Here is an 18,555-nt window from a genome sequence, read left to right on the forward strand (position 1 = left end):
AGAAGGTAGGAAAGAGGTAATCAAAATAGACTTTCTTTCCTGCTTTAGGCTTAGCTGTAGACCTGAATCAGTTGAATCAGTTCAAACTGGCTATGTTGGAAAATAGTTATTTGAATGGCAGCAGTTCCATATTCAAATTAAAAAGATTATATAACAAAACTTCAAATATTTTTTTTTCCATAATCCAGAGACCAGTTAAAGTGGCAAGTCATACTGGATTCTATTTTAAATAGTGTAATTCTTTCTCTTTCCTGTTCTCTATCAGAACCAGATAATATTTCTGTAGTTTCAGCTCTCAAACTCATGATCATTTCCTCTGACTCTTGTTATAACAGTTCTTCCTCTGTGCTATAAAATCTCTTGGAGAAAGCAGAATTTCAGTACTGTTATTAATTGGTAGTCTTTGTTCTTGTTTCTGATTTTCTTTTTCTCCAGAAGTATCAGAAGTTCCTTCTAGCCATGAAATACCTGGTTTGACAAAGGGGATGTGGGTAGAAGAAAGAAGTCCTAGTTATAATTAGCAGTTCAGTTACCATAGTTGGAGACTTCTCAGCCCAGCAGCACCTTGGCAGTTTTCAGCGTTTCTATTTCTTTAGCAGCAAAACTGAGTGGGAAAGATGTAAAACTGTATTCATTTAACTAAAGTAGATATTAAAAAGCAACTCTGCAAGTATACATAGATACATGCTGAACTCTAATGCAGCCAGCAGCTTGTGAGGGGTAGACTGATGTTAATTAATTAGCCAGCTTCTGAATTAAATTAACTCTCTTAGAAAATACCTTCATTTCCATCGCCTGTCCTGTCCTCTTTCTCCAACCTTACAGACATACCTACTGAAAAAAATGGCTTTTGAGAAGTTAGGTTGGCTTGAGTGGAACGAGAAATGACAGAAATGTCTGATTATGTCTCTTTCTGTGAATTTTTTTCCACTGTAAGCTCTCTTCTAAGAGAGCTTCTGTGTTGGGGCTGCTTTTTTTTTTCTCCCCTCCCTGAATATTTAACAAATATTATATTCTTTTGTCAAATGCAACTAATGAATGATAAACTGGTCTTCTTACTTAACATCCTTTTGTGAAGCTGAATGCTTTGTATTGATTTTTGCTAGTTTTTTTTGACACTTCAAAATGTTAGAGGAAACTAAAAAGCTGATTGGTAAATCCCTTCAGCCAGCGCGACCTTTGCGTCATTTATCTTCACAGAATGGTGAGTATTGTGGTTAAGTGCAATTAATTTAGCCAAAACTTCAGTTGCTTTAAGGGAAATAACGAGAATGTGCCTGGTATCATTTGTTTGTTTGTTTGTTTTTAAATGCCTTTGTTACAACTACCGTAGTGTATAGTATCTTGCTGTGTGCTGATCTTACTACATCATCTCCGTGATAAAATCTGAATTTAAACTACATCAGTTCTGTGCAGAATTCTTTTCAGTATTCTAGCTTGGCATCTGAAATTCTGGCTTGCTTTAGGAAACTGACTTATCTGTATTGATTTAGGACTTGGGTTAGTTGTTAGTCGACTCCTCCATTTGAAAACAAATAATTCAAGAAATGGATTACTGTTTAGATTTTATTGTAAGTGCAGTATACTGCACCATACCATTCTTACTGTGTCTTGGTAAAAGTTAAAAAAGGCCTTACAGAAAATTACGTGGTATTTGCATCAGGTGCATGGGGATTTTTTGGTTCATTTTTGTTTGTTTTTAATCCGTGTTTACATCTTCTAGATACTGCAGTATTATAGCTATTATTGTTGTCATTATTAAGTTACAAGTTTTTGATGGCCAGAGAAACAACGATGGCAGCACTGGTGTAGACAGAAATTGAGTAACACCATAAACTTGTATTATGTGTTAGAACTCATGAAAGAAAAGCTCTAAATCGCCATAGGACCAGTTTTCCATTTAAGATGTTAAAAAGTGGCTGGATCATCTGTTTGCAGTCTGATTCCGTTGCTGTTCTGGTGGCAAGCATAACAAAACAAGAAAAAACAGTATAGACTATGTTTTTAATATTTGCCTTTTTTTCCCCCACCAGCATCAGTGATTGCTTTCAACTGTCAGACTGCATTACCTAGCAACACTGAAGTGTGCTTGCAGAGTGAGGTTGGCTGGGTGAGTATTAAGTAAATGCAATAAGGGCAAGGATAGTAATGGCACTCTAGAATGCATTCCTTTGTCAGCTTAGTGTTAAATTGGAAGTCAGCTAATCCCTTGTGCTACCAAGTGAAAAGTATCTGCTATTTCTAGTTAGCAGTGTTCTTGAACCTGTATGTTACAAAACAGAGAAGTTTTAGAAATGCTGAAAAGAAGTTTAAGCTTCAAGATGCCTTTTTTGATATTTGTGTGTACCAGTAGCTGAATATTACATCTTGTGAGTTATATAAAAACGAGTCAAAAAAGTCTGTGTGGCTTTTTTAGTCTTCACTGAGTTTATGATTTTGCCATTTTAATCTTAAAGTACACATAGGTATTCAGTCTGCTTATTATGTTTAGCAAGTAATGTTAGAAGTGTGTTTTTCTTTTTCTTTTTCTTTTTTTTTTAGCTTTGCTAACATGGACCCAAATACGTCTGAGGCAGCAAACTTCATAAAACTAGATTTTTAAACTTTTCCAGATATTCAGGTGATTGTGTGTATATGTGTAAATACAGATGTGTACATACATGTATAGGTCTATATGTGTATATGTGTATATATATATATACACACAATATATATATGTAAAATACATGAAAAATATATATTGTAAAATCACCAAAATGCTTATTACTCTTCTATATGCCTGTATTCTGAAGCTCTGTTTTGTTGACTCTGCTGGAGCAGGCAATACATGGGTCTTAGCATTCAAAAAACAAAAGCACTCTAGTATCAAGCTTTACTGCCAAAAATACTTGGTTTTAGATGCATTACCATGTGTCTCTTAAACTTGAAGTTGGGTAGAGATGTTTGCTGCGAATGAAAGTTTGTAGTGTTTCAGCTGGAATGCTTATTTTTTTTCTAGTCTGAATTTGATTTTCTGTTGGTATTGATTTGAATGTCCTTTGGGTTTCAGTAAGCAGTAGTTATCATCAAGGCTCTGGGCATTTCTGTTGTCTTCTCCTTCGTCTCCCTAGTAGTATGTGACTGTATTTGCATTATTTCTAACACAGGGGGTTCAAAGCATATTGGAAGATTTTTCACTATGAAAGGAAAACTGTCCCATTGGGAGGGCTTGCAAGGTCAGCTGTCCCTGCAGTGATGTTCGCAAGCAGACTATGAGTGCTGCAGGCAGCTTTTGTTTAAAACTTTCCACAAGTGAAAACGATTTTGATTCCTTACGTCGAACTTGAATTCAGAGTTAGTAATTTGATCAAATGGGGTTTTCTGGTTTGGGGTGTATTTTAAATAGTTGAGGCCTGATAGGCTTGCAGATAAACAGTTATTTAATTTGCATATGCATTTTTTAGTGTGAAAGCTTGACTTCTCTTTCCACAGATGTGTTTTAAGAGTCTTGAGGATTTCTCTTTATTTTTATATCTCTTCTTAGCATTGGTGAACTTACCTCTTTAGGCAAATGATCTTCAAAATTGGAAGAGTGTGGCAGGGAAAAGTGTTCTTGATATATCATCGGATGTTGTTGACAGTTATTCCCAGTTTATAAATATTTTAAAGATAGATTGGTCAATAATCTTTACTTTCCCTTTGCATATTCAGGAATTCCATATTTGTTTCTACATCTTCTGCTCTTTTTGTTTACCATGAACTAAATAACTACACTCATTCATTTTTCTGGCTGATGAAATGAGTCTTTGTGTAGTACCTAGGAATCCATATTTATAGTCAGTTCTCAAGCAACAAAGGAAATGTTTAATTCTCTTTTTGTTAGGATCTGTAGCTGAGATGAATTGCTTTAGTTTCTTCGCAGTAGACCTCTGAGTAATTGTTCCAGTGTGCAGGTACATTCACCTGCACATTTAAAAAAAAAAAAAAAAAAGTCATGAAATACGGTGACAAAGAACATTACCTAAAAATGCTCATAAATATATAACTTTTTTTAATCAGTGACAAGCAGCCGTGTGGTAAAAAGTGTGGTTGGATAATGTTGTCAACAGCAATAAGGAACCATCTGTATTCGTGTAGATGGGTAATCCACTTTTGCCTCCTCCACACACCTTGAAGAATAAAGTGAACTATTGCATCCTGTTGTGGCATGTGTATTCCCAAATATGGCATGGTATTCCGAAAACAAGTTTGGCTAGCTTCCTTAGCCAAGCTGATTTAAACAAAAACAACAACAACAAAAAAACCCCCTGAAATTACTGTTAATAGAGGTTTTAGGACAAGTATCTGTTCCTTCATCTTTCTTCCAGTATCAGTCTAATAATCCTGTAAGTCTTCATTTATTGTATGAAGCTTTACAGAACACTGTTCTCACCTCTAACTATTAAAAAAAAAAGGTGGGGGGGGGAGAGGATTAAATGAGGAGAGCTGTCATCAGCCTATCCTGCCAAGTGTAAGATGATGACTACTGTAACGTGTTTATTTTAATATACACATAAGGAAGTTAATACTTTTTTCTTGAACAATGGAAATTTAGGAGAGCAAACTCTATATTCCTTTTTAGAATAGTCCTGTAGGCAGCAATGTTGTAGTACTCTGAATTTCATCAGTATTTGGCTATGGGTGGCTACATACTGCATTTTTTTAATGTTAGTATAGCTATATTCTTTCTTGACCTTCTGTTTGGCGTAGGATAGTGAGGAGGTTGTTTAATGTTGTCACTGTCAGGTGTTTCATGGGTACCTCCAAATACCAACTGACTTGTACACTGTGAACTTGTCTGTTTTAGTTGATTTGATGACATTGGCCAAGAGGTGGGCATAGCAGCTTCACAGAGTATTTTTCTAATCAGGACCATTAGTAGCTACTTTTAAAGATAAAGTGTCAGTGATGATTCAAGAAAGTTGTACCTTGTTATCTGTTTACTCTTTGGCTCCTGGTATGGTGAAATGCAGTTGCCATTCCTAGAGAAAGAAAAAAAAAAAGTATTTTGCTTCAAGAATCTGTTCTTCAAAATTGAAATCATATTTCAGATGTTTTAAGTCATATCTCTTTTGGCAGGACCGTTATGGTGCTCTCTGTGTGTGGTCATAATTCTTTAGTTGTCCTCTTCCTCTTTCCTCCCTCCACAATCCATCTTTCTTCTGCAGAAGGTAAATTAGCACAGTACTAAGCACACTAGAAGGTGAAAAAGAGGAATAGCCATTGACATAATATCATTCAAAGAAAACTGGCATGTTACAAGTTTATATCCGTCATGGCCTTACCTAGTGATGGTATATTGAAGATCTAAGACAGAATAAATATTTAAGTTGATATAGGTTAGGATACAGGAAATGCATGTTGCTTTTTGGAAAGCTTGGTGAAAAAATTTTTTTAACCTAAAACAGATTGTATTTGCCACTAACTTATAAATAAAATGGTTTTTAAAAATATAGATTTTTTTTTAAAAAAAAAAAAAGCACAAAACAAAAAATCCAAACCTAATATAAACTCTGAATTTCCATTTCTCTGGCTCTTCGGTTATGAGATGTATTTCCTGTGTCTCAATCTATTTTCTAACAGGAGTTCAAGTTTGAAGTGCCAGCAAAATTTCACTGAATGAGATGAGTAACTCAGAATCATGGAAATAACAAAACAGTGGCAGGTATGTTGTGAACTAACTTCTGAATTTTGTTTCATACTCATTCATAGTAGATACTGGAACTTCTGTCATTTAAGTGATCCTACAGAAGTAGCAGTAGACCATTCATTAGCATATTTTGGGCCAAACAACACAACAGTAAAGCTATTCTATCAAAGAAAATAGTTGGATAATATTATTTTGTGAGGTAATAAGGGGTATTGTGTATGAAAGAAAGATGCATCAAAACATGTACTTGTCTGTCGTTCAGCACTTAATATAGTTGATCCTAGAAATAATACCTATGCAGCAATCCATTCTGTACCTCTTGTGTCGAATGAGAAAACTGAACTTGATTTATGCGCGCACGCACTGACCTGCACTGGCAATTACAAGCAAGTTCTTCGGAAGGGTGAATTTTAGAATGGAGGGATAGCGTTCTTTGCTACTGATATTTGTGGAAATTTGCTTGTTTCCTAAGAATTTTTATTCCTGGTTTGGACATCAGTTGTCTTTACAGTCTGGAAAGCAAAATCAAAAATGTATCAAGTATGAATTTAATGAAAACTGTCGCCAACTTAAAAATACTGCATTCAGCCCAGTGTATGAAGAGCAAACATATTTGTGTATAGACAGGTTCTCACAGGGGAATAAGATACTGAGCGTTAGCTTGTCAGTAATAGCTTCCTGTTAAGAAGTTCCTAAGTAATAAAAGACATCTAGCTTTTCTGCCATGGACTAACAGCATCTCTGTAGGCAGTTGCTATGTGTCATGTAAAAGCATATGAATGAAGTAGGGTTGTATATCTGAAGGTAAATTTCTGTGTACTTCTTAGTTGCAAAGTTTGCTTAAGTGAGCCCTACTTCTTTCACCCCTTTCCTGCCACCTTCTCAGGGTGTTTGTAACTTGTGCTGCCTCCTCTCTAGCTATAAAAGTTTGTGGGACATTACTATAACTGTCACTAAGATTAAAATGTGAGGTTGGAACGAGGACCCCAGTAATGGGAAACAGGTTATGTCCTAGGCAGGTTTTTGTTGTGGAGAGAAAGGAACGTGGATGAGACATGCCTATGCATAACTGACCAAGAGCTGATTATATAGAATCAGCAGAAATGTAATTTTGCAGATCTTCATAAGGAGTTTGTTGTTTAGTACCTCAAGTGGTCCAGGTATTATGTTTTAAGGATATAAGTATCTTTATTAGAAAGACATTATAGTTGATATTTAAGTATGGGAATGACATAGTGATGATGAATAGCAGCAGGTATTACAAAGCCTGTTAGTACGAGGCAACTACTGAGAACCTCACCAAATTCTTAAAGCAGTAAAAGAATTGAAGAAGAATTTGGTAACAGAATTCTCCAAGCTTTACCTTGGGATATCTAGATACACGTACATAAAGCGGCTTAAGACTTCTGCAAGGAAAAAGAATCATCTTTATCGCACTTCAGGAGTGCTGTGCAGTGTTAGTTTTAACTCAGTAATCTAAAGAACAGTAAATTTTAGCAAGTTCCTTAGACTATAGTTCTAGACTATAGTCTAAATTATAGTCTAAGACTTACAGTCTACATTTTGGAGGAGGCAGAAAAGATAAAGAGCAGAGTGATCGTAGTTGTATCTGAAATGTTAGCCATGATTCCAGCCAGTCTCTTAGCATTGGAGGACCTGTATTCACAGGAAATTAGCAATCTTTCTGCTTTGCAGGAGTAAGAGAGTTCTAGTAGGCCCAGATTTTTCACTTGTGGTCCCAGAGTGTTCTGTAGTCTGTTTTTGGAGGAGTCCAGAACAAATAGCTATGATCAGTTTGATTTAAATCTAACAGCAATAAAATTGGTTTTCAGCAGTGCATATCTGTGGAAAATTTCTAGGAGTTCATGAGTCAAAAGGTAAATAGTGTAGAAATCTGGGCCTTATCTACAGGTGGTGCTTGTAAAAAATACTAGCTGTGGAAGTACCTTTCCCGTGGTTGGTTTTATCAGCCAAATTGGAGTTCAGTGAGTGAAAGTTCCCAAACATGCACATTGGAGTTCTGCTGGATTTTGCGGTACCTAGTTTGAAGCAAGCAATATTCTTTAATTCTTACTCCTTGATGATACAAATTTTGAGAGAAAATATCAGAAGAGTGTTGGGTTGACTACCTCAGATCTGTTGGAGACTTCACTTGAAAAGTTTCCATCAGTCAGTATCAGTTTTGATTTACTAGTAGTTAACTACCAGCTTCAGAAATACCTGCTGTGTTCTAGCACAACTTTCTTTATAAGAGGATTTCAGACTGGGACATGTAGTAGCCCTGTGGACAGTGATACTCAAATGTCAGGTTTTGGATCAAAACCAAACCTACCAGAGCTCTTGACATCATCAGGCAATTGACAGGATGGTGTGATGGGAAATGGGGCAGGAAAAAAATGCAGCAATGTTGTGGTGACGTTGTCTGACACACTGCTCTAAATTCTGCTTTGTTACGTGTGCCTTTTTCTTGTGGGCTCAAAAAGTTTTAATATTCTCTTCTTCCTTGTGCCTGCTTTGAAAGAGCCTTTGAATAACTAAGATTTGTAAAGACTAGTCGAACATCATAAAGGAGTTAGAATTAGCGGTGTGGCTTCTTGTTAACTTAATCGTCTGAAATCCCAAGATGTTTCCTTTTTTTGTTTTTTCCGGAAGCTTTAATCAAATCAAGAAAAGATAACTGTATTTCAGCCACAAAAAAACAGAAGTATAAGTGGGATGGGAAATATGCTAGAAATGTTCCACAATTCCTAATTTCTGACTGCGGTATGCTCAGCATACTACTAAAGCTACTGCAGTTAGTGGTGGCTGCTGTCTCTCTTCAGGAAATAGGATCTTTTCTACTTTTGACAGTTGCAAGTTGTCTGAAAGAGGATGAAAGAGTCATTGTTTGTCTATCTGAGGATGCGCAGACAGTGAAGTGTAAGACACACAACCTGTTAAATAATAAAGGGTCTTTTTTTTTAAAAAAAAGTAGCATCTATGCTTTCCGGACTCTTCACTCCCATTGGCCCCATCCCCCATATGTCTCAGAATGAGGTTAAAATTTCTCACCCAAACCTGCAGAGCCTTTCAGGAGCCAAGATAAACTGTTGAGGGGGAAACTGCTTCCCTCCTTTCCAAAACACTTACTTCAGGATTTTTTGCAGCTGGCAGGAGCTCAGCCTTACACTGCAGATGCTGGGTCTTGATGCTTGTGCAGCTTTTTGCGAGGTTGAATCCAAGTCTCTATTTTGATCTTCAGGGAAGTCTTTTAATGTTTGTTTGTTTATTTTTATTATTCCCCAGCATAACAGCTTCTAGCTGTGTTTTGGTGTGAAATAAGGGAAAAGGAGGAGGGTAATTGTAAATTTCTTTTCAGAAGTAGCAATAGCACTGTAAAATTCTGTCTAAAAGTTTGCTATCTAGGATGTGATAATTCCTTCTAATACTTGCCTGTGCTGCTTTGTGGCTAGTTGAGTTATTGCCTTATTGTGCATGATCAATAGTAACATGCTTTACAGGTTCAAACTGAACCTTTCAGGCATTTTACATCACCAGTATTCATATTTTTTAGCTGTTCTTTTGTGTATGTGGACAGGACCTTCATCCTCTAAGTTAGAGATACATGAACTGTTAAACGTAGCTACAGTTTTGACCACCAGTAGTTTAATTCATGCAAATCTGTTTCTTTTCAGACTGTATTTGTAGTGTAAGGAAGGTAGTGATCTAATTTAAAAAGAGCAGGAAAAAATGAACATAATCCAGTTTGTGTGCAAGAGGAGTAAGTTACCCAATATCTATCTTGGTGTCTTTGAAAACAAAATTGACTGTTGAAACTCTGCTAATACTGATTGTTTAAAAAACAAGCAAGCAAACAAAACCCTCGGAAACATATCTCCTCGTTTAAAGGGAATTGCAAGTTTCATAACTTATATTTGTGAGATTTATAAAATAGTGTTTAATTTTTTTTTCCTCCTTGTTTTAGTGGTCTGAAATGACTGGAATGAAGATCTTAACTCAAACTATGATACCCAGTCAACCAAAACCAAATGAATTAGAAGAAAAAAAAGGTAAAATGTTGCATACGGATTTGTGTCAGAATTGTATTTTCTGGGTGGAAGACAGTTGACATGTGGGTTACATATTTATTTTTTATAATTAGCCCTATAGGCTAATTATAAAATTAATTTTATAATTGTTTCGAGAGGTTGGCTTCCTTCTACACCACAGTTTGTGAGGGAAATTAAACCTTTTTTTTCTCCCTCTCCCTCTCCTGAGTAAATGTAAAATTTGGCCTTAACTGAGATAGGAAACTTCCACTGGTAGATTCGCTTGTGTATAAGGATGTGTTTGGGCAGTGTTTTGTTTACCTGTCTTGCACTGGTAGAACTCAAGCATGAAAGCTTCCTTCATACAATCCTGGTTTTGCATACATACGCATGTTGCTTCTGTGTGTGGGAATAGAGGTCTGAGTTGCATCCTGTCGTGTGTTATAAGTCAGTCCTTTACTATTGGAGTAGTCACGGCATACTTGCAGGACAGTTGTTCTTGTGCCAACATTGTCTGTAGGGTTTGTTTCTCCTGCTTTTCAACATGGATCACTTCATGGATCACTTCTGTAGTGCTCATCACTCAGTAGTCATAAAGTACAATTGTATTTTCTGTCATTCTTTGATAGGTTAAGCAAGCCAGAGTTTTACTCCTTTTTTTGTTAACATATGTTCTTGGTTTCCAGAATTATATTAAAATCTTCCTCTGCATCACCTCCTGCTTAATTCTTCTTTCTTAACTGTGTCATAGGAACTGTGACAGTACTCTGGATTAGTTGATCTGTTCATTCAGAGACAGATTTTCCTATGAATTTATCCCCGTAATCAGGCATCTCAGATATTTATCTGTAATCTGCAATCCTTAAGTAATTTCTGGAGATAGATTTTGTTTTGTTGCTCTTACCACCTGAGAACTGAAAGAATTCTGTTAAATTTTTTTTGAGCCTTCCATATTTTTCCTCAGCCTGAGAGGTTACCATCCCCAGGTTTTTGAGGATGCTGTCATTCTACGCTGTCATTTGTTACTGACTTGGAAGGTGAGTGTTTTTTTGTTTTCTTGTTTTGTTTTGTTGTTTCATTTTGTTTTTCTGTGTGTTTTTTGTATTCCCTTTTAGGGTCAGGTTTCTATCTCTTATTCTTGATCCTGGTGGACAGACTAGCCTTCTCTGGCTGTCTTTTGTGGCCGTCTTATCAATTTCTGTCTGTTTCTGTTGGTGATGGCTTTCTGATCCTTCCTCATCTACTCTGCTTTTGCTGTGTAGAACCTATTCGGTTTCACAAAATCTTAATTTGCTTTTTCTTATCTGGTTCTGGTCTCCTGTATTAGTTATCACATTGGATCTTCTGTCATGGTTAACTGCTCTATGACTCCTTCCTGAGTCTCCTGTACATCTCTCGATACGGCAAACTTGTTCCTATATTTGTTCTCAAAGGTTTTTTTTTTTTGCTTGTTGGCTAATCATCATAACTGTTTACTTGAGAGTGAAACAACTTTAGAGGTCCTGTTGTTCAGCTGCTACCTATAAATTGTAATCTCCTTTTTTCCTCTTTTGTCATATTGTCAAATTTCCTTTCAAACTTTTATCTGCAGCTGTACTTCTCATGCTAGTTAATAATCTCCATTTGATGTCAGTTCAGTGGTAATACATGTATTCCTCCAATTAGTGTCTCTGCAGTTTTTCTTAAGGCATTCTATTGCTGCCTCAGTTACTTCCTTGCATTTTGTTTTTCCTGTTCACATCTCTTTAAACAAGGGGAAGAACACCAGTCATGAGTTCTCGTGTTTGCTCACTCTGTTTAAACTGTTGTTAAGGTTAACCGTTTCCTTCACTTAGGTTCAGCAGTTGTTATAATCACTTGTGGTCAAAGGCAGGAATAATCCCACTCATACTTGATTTCAAGGCCTTTCCTGTCAACAGAATACAGCCTAAGAAGGAAAAAAGTGACTAAATTACAGTTATGAAGGAACAAACTTTTTTTTTTTAAGCATATCTGATGCCATGTTGGGTGGACATGATATATCTGAGGCTATGGTAGAATAGAGATAGTGGTACAAACCAAATGTAGCATAGACCTCAACTTTCAAGTCCATGTAAATCCCTTCAGACTAGTGCATTGGTATTAATGTTTGCCAGTTTATGTGCAGCAGACTTGATTATTTTTAGTGGTTGAAAGACATCAACTTAATAGCTCCAAGAAAAGAGACTCAGTTTGTTTTCATGGTATCTGTCCCATAAATATGTGCCACCTTGATGGCGTGAGTTAGTACTAATTCAGAGGAATGTCTTTTTAGGATTTCAGGACCAATTTGTGATGTTTCTTTTAATTAGAGTAAGGTACTCGGAGTCTACCTGTGGTGTAAGGTTGGATTCACTTTTGGTTGTGTTCCATTATATTAAAACAATGAAACTGCTGTTAGGTTAGAATAGTCCTCCATATTTACTGAGCCAGTTTGACACAGTAAAATTGAAATGCTCTGTAATTTACTGCAAGCACCCCATTTCAAGCTGAGACTTAAATACCTGCTCTTTTCACATGCCGTTCTACCCTTTCATAAGAAATCGAAGTCTCTTACTCCTGGCTTGAGTGCCTTAAGCATTGATGTTGAAATAACTGGATAATTTTGTGTATTTACAGAAAGAATCAAATACAGCAGAGACTTTCTTTTAAAGCTTTCAAGTGTTTCACTCTCTCAAGAGAAGCCAAAGTTTCTTCCTGATCATCCAATTGTACTTGAAAAACCCGTAAGTGAATTTTGCATATTGAATGAAATTATAAAAATGGTCATAGAGGTTTTGACTACTCATTTGATAAGAAAAATGTTTCTTCAAACCAGTCTGCCAAATTGATATAACCTTGAAAAGACTTTCTGTGCAGTTATAGCTCTGTTGCTGTTGTACATAACTTCCCCAAACAGTATTTGGCATTTTACCATGGCAAGAATTATACAAAGGAAAGACGGTGTTTTTCTTTGTCTTCAAGAAAAAAGATAAGATGTGTGTTCCCAAATTTGGGATCTATATGAAATGATAGTACATTGTAGCTTTGGCATTCTATGTTAATTCCAGCTCTATTTCTTTAAAATGAAAGAAAACAATCTTGATAGAATTTAGTGAAAGGTAGAGTGAAAGCTTAATCCTAGTGTATTGTGGGGTTTGTTTGTTGTTTTAGTTGGCTAAGATCAGTGTCCACTGTAAAGGAGACTTTAATGCAATTTTGTGTTACCATTGTCTCTAGTCAGTGTTTCTGCAGAATGCATTTCTGTATTTGTTGGGGAGAAGTGAATGATGGTTGTGCAGGATGTTCAGGAGTGGTACCTTAAACATGAAGATGAGATAATCCTAAAATACTGCATGTACTAAGAGGAAAATTATTATAGTTCATATTCCGTAGATCACATATGGAGAATCACTCTGGGGTATAAATGTTACAGTATCAAGTCAGGCTGCATACCAGCCTGCTTTTGAGGTCCCAGTGTATTTCTTCTAGGAATAGGATCTCTATCAAGGAGAGCTATTTCCAAATGAGTACTGTGGTAGCAGCAATGTGAGGCAGTCCTTAAGTTTTTAAATTTCTGTTCTCTGGAAAAAGTTAGGCTAATAAGTTATCACCCTTCCATGATCTCATTTTTTATATCTTTCTGGTATATTTATCCTCAAGATGATATAAGTCTTCACTTTTTGAAAACCTGCTCCCAGGGAGAGAAGTTTCAGCACTTGTTTTCTTGTGTTTGTTTGGCTTGTTTGGTTTTTTCTTTTTTTTCCCTCCTGCTGTATCTTGATTTTCCTAAGGCAATGCGTATGTATGTGTGGATTTGATTTGTAATTTGAAAGTTTTCTTGTATCTTATTAGTTAAGTGAGTGGTCTGGGGTCTTTTTGTGTGTGGTGGTTGTTGTCTTTCGTTTATTCTCTGCCCCTCCCCCCCAATAAGGAAAGAGTCTTACAGTTTGAAAAGTAAGGTGAAAATGTAAAAAGCCCTAACTCTAGATGACTAGTTTAAAAAAAACAAAAAACAAAAAAAACACTTACCACAGCTAGAGATGCAACTTGAAACTTTTTTTTAATAGTAGTGGAATTAATGAAACCTCTTAGTCTTGCAGAAAGTTTCAGGATGAAACTTTACCTATAACTTTCCAAGAGTGTCTTTGGTAAATCTGTCTTCATCCAGCTATATCCCTTTAATTGTCTGTCCTGAAATCTTTAATCTTGAGGAAATTCATTTTTAGTTGAGGTGGTCACTTTCATGTAAGTAGCACTCCAGGACTGCTCACTCCTGCAGTGGGCTATTAGGAGATGGCAGGGAAAGAGGTCTGTGTGCATGCACACCTGTGCATATGCACAGCACAATTTGAAAACTCCATGAATTCTTATAAAGTAAGGCTAAAGAATAACATATTCTAAAAGTGATTTGTGCTGGTTCTTGCGCAAACTTGGTTTTAGTGTTTTGAAACATCAGATCCATAAAAGTAGTAATGCACCTTGTTCCTATTAAATTCAGTGGAAATGAGGCTCTTAAAAGGCAGTTAGATACTGAAAAAAAAATCTTACTTACATAGAATAAAAAAATCTCATCATGAATATACTTACATATGGTTATGTTCATAAATACATGAGGATCCACCCACAAATGGGATTAGTGAAAGATTGGACTCTAAAATTACTTACGCTATAGCTAAATTGCAAATAATTAGGGTAGAGGGAAAGAAGGACAGTAAAAACTGGTACAAGCCATGATAGTTTGCATATGTCTTAAGAGGTTGTTTTGGTATAGAAGGGTCTGCATATCTACTATGATGTAAGCATATCTGGTTATATACAGTCCTGTTGTCTTTAGAAATAAGACATCTTATTCTATTGAGTCTTATTCTTTGTGAAGGCTGCTTTTAAAATCTTTACTCTCCTTTGTATTAGTAGTATTTGTGTAAACCTCCACCCCCAAATGCTAGTTTATTATACACATAAGTGAATTTTCTGATTCTGTTTTACTGCAAAAAGGGATGGTAAATTACAAACTCTTGTTAGTCAGGATATTAGGGATAACAGCATCAAGTCAGAAGTATCAGCTATTGTTACTGGTGTCTTGATTGTATAGATGGCTGAGTAGGACGCTGAAGGAAAATCCTATCCTTTTCTCATTAAAAGAAAGCAAAAGCTAGTGAATCTGCTATGTGATCATATAGGGAATGTTGAGAAGGGCATTTCATGTATACTGGTCTCATTAGTATAAAAAGATATTACTAGCTTGCCAGTTGTACAACAGATGTTATTTCCCCGTTAAAAGTGTTGAACTTTGTCTGTAACAGTCTGTATTTTTTTTTTCTCCTAGAACTGACTAGAGTAATTGTTTTGGTGTTAATATAGAATAAAAACATCTACTGTTGTATTTCGGCGTCCACACTAAAATTCATTACTAAGTCTTCGGAAATTCAGGAGTTTGGTTAGAGGCATGTTAGCCTTTAAGTTCTTCATATGTGGAATGTCTTAAGATCTATTTTGTATGCCAGCTTGTATACACTGGCTTGCTTTTCATTGAGCAGTTTCTCTATACCAGAAAATGCCGTAGTGTTAAGTGGTCCTATGCCACCCACTTCTCTACATACAAGCCAGAAGGATCAATGAGATGTGCATATAATTAAATGAATGGTGCTTAAAAACAAACCAAAAAACCCACGCTCAATTTCTAATGGGAAGCATGCAAACCTGCAGCATGTCAGTGATCCTGTATTTCAGGAACAGGTGGTTGTTACCACTTTGCTGCGGTGTGGGGTATTAAAAAAAGTTCTTTTCCATCTTAAAGAGTTCCTTAGTACCAAAGTTTTGAAGTCAATAATAAATTTTTATGCCCATCCATGACTGAAAACTGTATTTTCAGATGGAGAAAGCTTCTGGGAGTATTGGGTGCCTTTAACAAGAGAGATGCTGTCACAGTTAGTGGCCTATGGGTTGCATTTGTCCCATACAACGTAGTCTTTTCGGGGGGAGATGTGGGGAGTAGCTGTACTTGCACAGAGCTCAGCATTTGAACTAAGCTGATGCTGTTGTGCTGACCCAGTCTGCCAGAAATATTTCAGGGTAATAAATTTTGATGATTAATGAAGGTAGAACTATTTGGATTAATCTGAAATATATCAAATCATTAAATGTACATGCAGTAAAAAAGGTTTATAAGGAGATGCATGAAAACTTTGTTTAAATGACCTCATATAACTGAAGTAATTTGAGAGTTTGTCTGTCTTGCAGGAGAACAGCAACACTTTTATTGGTTTATGCAAGAAGTGATAGGTTGTTTGGAAGATGAGAGATCCATCAGTGAAGGACCTACATGTGAAGCATATTTTTACAGAAGATTTTTAAAGGCACTTCAGTGTCTACAGATGAAAACAGGACCGTATGAAATCTATGGAAATGCCTATTTCTATCTGTAATAGCCTGAATGTTTTGAAAGTCAAACCTTTAATTTGTAATGTCTGAGATAGTAATACAGTTATAGTGAAAGTAAATAGTTTTATGTTTCTCTGTGACAGACTTTTCCTTGAATCAGCTGTGTTATCTAACCATATAGTTTGTTTGACTGTAAACTTTAAACTAATACTTGAATTGACTTTTTGCTTGTTCCCTCTCTCTTCCTTGGCAGTAATAATGGAACAATAACTACCAGCTGTATCAAACTTCAAATGACTTAGGCTTGCATGCTTCTTAATTTTTTAGAGGGTCAAAACTTCACTTGTTTTTTCTCTTCACTTGATAACTCCCTTTTGACACAAGAGATGCCTTAATCGTCTGTGTATACATACCCTCTTTCAAGCTATGAAATATCTTGTTATTAAGTCTCCCTAAAACTAAAAATCCTTCATTACTGGTCAGTACAAGAGAACTGTCTAAGCACTGCATTTCCTGAAGTTCTTCACAAATACTGTTTGTCTATTGTTTTTGACTTTACAAAGTAGAAATAATGGGAGATATTCAAGAACAAGACAACACTTAATCCCTTGTCTCATATGGGGAAAGTGTATACCAATACATAGTGGATGGTGTAACCTTTTTTCTTAAATTAGAATAGTCTTAAAAAGAAAAAGGAGAGCAGTCGTTTTGTGTGTTTTCTGAAAACATTTTTTCAGTTTACAAGCTTCAGTAATAGTTGTTTTATATGAATATAATTGTCTTCAAAATTGTCTGCATTCAGACTTGCCATAACATCCTTTTGATGCCAAAGGCACTTTTTTTAAACCTTTCTGGCAAATGATAATGGAAATTAAAATGGAATATATTGGATAGGATTGCAATAGCACTACAAGCTTGCAGGTTACACTTGATAAATACTCAATTTCTTTTCCCCCGAAACTATGCAAATAAGCTTGTCCTGCAGATTCTGTTTCTGTTATATTTAGCAACAGTTTGACAATCACTTTAAATTCTGTCTATGTGGATTAAAATTATCTTGCAAGTGTTTTTTATTTGTGTAGTGTTTACAAGTCATGTTACAGAGAACTGAAATCTGCTCAGCTTTTTTTATTACTAGGAGCATTTTAGAGTGAATAGTATGGATCATTTCTCCATTATGTGTTGAAGGTTATTCCTGTACGTAGCTATCTCAAAACTCTTAAGTGAAACTGAAATTTGTTCTTGTCTATTCATTCAAATGTTTGTTTACTAGTAAGTATATAAAGCAGAATAATAAGTGTTGGGAGAGATATGACCTACTAGAACTTTTTTTTCAGCATATTTCCATGAAGGTCCTCTCCTGGAAAGACCTTCAAAGATATGTTTGTTCATGTCTAAACATATGTTATAAAGCAGTTTCTATTTTAGACTTTTGTTTAATGTATGCTAGTTTAAAACAGTTATGCATTGTAAGGCCTCCTCTTAGCTAAGATTTCACCTTCTCTCTCTGTCATTCATGCTTGCTCTAAGGCTTCTGAGTTAGCTGACATTTATTTATGTAGAGGTTGCAACAGGCATTAGATGTATTCTCAGTTCTGTGTAACATACTGACCCCTGGGAAGTAAGATGGTCTAATATGTGCCCAGTGAGCTCCTATTTCTTGGACATCTAAATCCCAATGTGCAAAGCCCTCTATTTGAAATCTTGCGCGGATCACAGTCCACCCTGGACGTGTGCAGGGTACGGGGATGTGTCTGGAGGACATCTGAACCATTTGTTCTGACATTATTGCAACATAGTGCGAAAACCTCTGGGAGCGTGCCCAGGAAAGGTTGCTTACATGCCACAAGTCTGAACTTTGTTTATTCTCCATTTAGAGGCCAGTTCAGTGTGGACACTGTGACGATACCTTTTGCAGCATTTCCTGGAGCAGGCTCATTTTTGATTTTACATAATAAGTGCTGCAACTTTAAGGTACCTTTCAGCATGGCAGGAAATATCCTGAATGTCATTTTTTTCATGACCTGGCGGATATAACCTGCTTCTGTCTTTAGAAGAGAATGGTTTATTGAAGACGTGGAGTCAGTCTGGTGACTCCGCTATCTTTGCAGATTGCGGGCAGTTGATGGATGGACCAAACTTCTGCAGAACACTGTGCTTCACCCCAGGCATTCCTATGTTCAGAAGACAGGGGTGATGATGGACTTATTAGAGGCACTGACTTCCAAACAGCTATGGGCTTCTTGATAGATAGGTTGGTCTCCCCAACTCCATAACCAGCTAGAAAAGAAGCCTGCTACTTGTCCTGTTTCAGATTTCTCAAGGGGGTGTTTATTTCATATTGATCTTCCCTGGGACTGCTAGATGAGGGGAGAGAGTGGTCACTTGGTACATAGAACTTGTCAACCTGTTGTGGAGGTCTGAGGTTACACTAGTCTTTTCCTGCTTTTTTTTTTTTTTTTTTTTTTTTTAATGAGC

General features: G+C 36.2%; 1 protein-coding gene across 1 annotated transcript; it reads left to right on the forward strand.

Annotated features, from left to right (window-relative positions):
* Positions 1–1,125: 1,125 nt before the first annotated feature.
* On the forward strand, positions 1,126–17,227 carry C2H8orf88 (chromosome 2 C8orf88 homolog). Its single transcript, XM_064505484.1, has 5 exons — positions 1,126–1,204; positions 2,040–2,110; positions 9,633–9,717; positions 12,334–12,440; positions 15,937–17,227. The coding sequence occupies exons 1-5, from the start codon at positions 1,126–1,128 to the stop codon at positions 15,973–15,975; spliced, it is 381 nt and encodes a 126-aa protein (XP_064361554.1). The 3' UTR covers positions 15,976–17,227.
* The last annotated feature ends 1,328 nt before the right edge of the window (positions 17,228–18,555 follow it).

Source organism: Dromaius novaehollandiae, chromosome 2 (assembly GCF_036370855.1).
Source record: "Dromaius novaehollandiae isolate bDroNov1 chromosome 2, bDroNov1.hap1, whole genome shotgun sequence".
In the NCBI taxonomy this organism is placed as follows: Eukaryota; Metazoa; Chordata; class Aves; order Casuariiformes; family Dromaiidae; genus Dromaius; species Dromaius novaehollandiae.

What these genes read in the sequence shown, in the direction of transcription:
- C2H8orf88 (XM_064505484.1), top strand. Translation starts at nt 1,126, where the DNA reads ATGTTAGAGGAAACTAAAAAGCTGATTGGTAAATCCCTTCAGCCAGCG. An exon ending in TGAATTAGAAGAAAAAAAAG is followed by an intron (nt 9,718 to 12,333) that starts GTAAAATGTTGC and finishes GTGTATTTACAG; the next exon opens with AAAGAATCAAATACAGCAGA. An exon ending in CAATTGTACTTGAAAAACCC is followed by an intron (nt 12,441 to 15,936) that starts GTAAGTGAATTT and finishes TCTGTCTTGCAG; the next exon opens with GAGAACAGCAACACTTTTAT.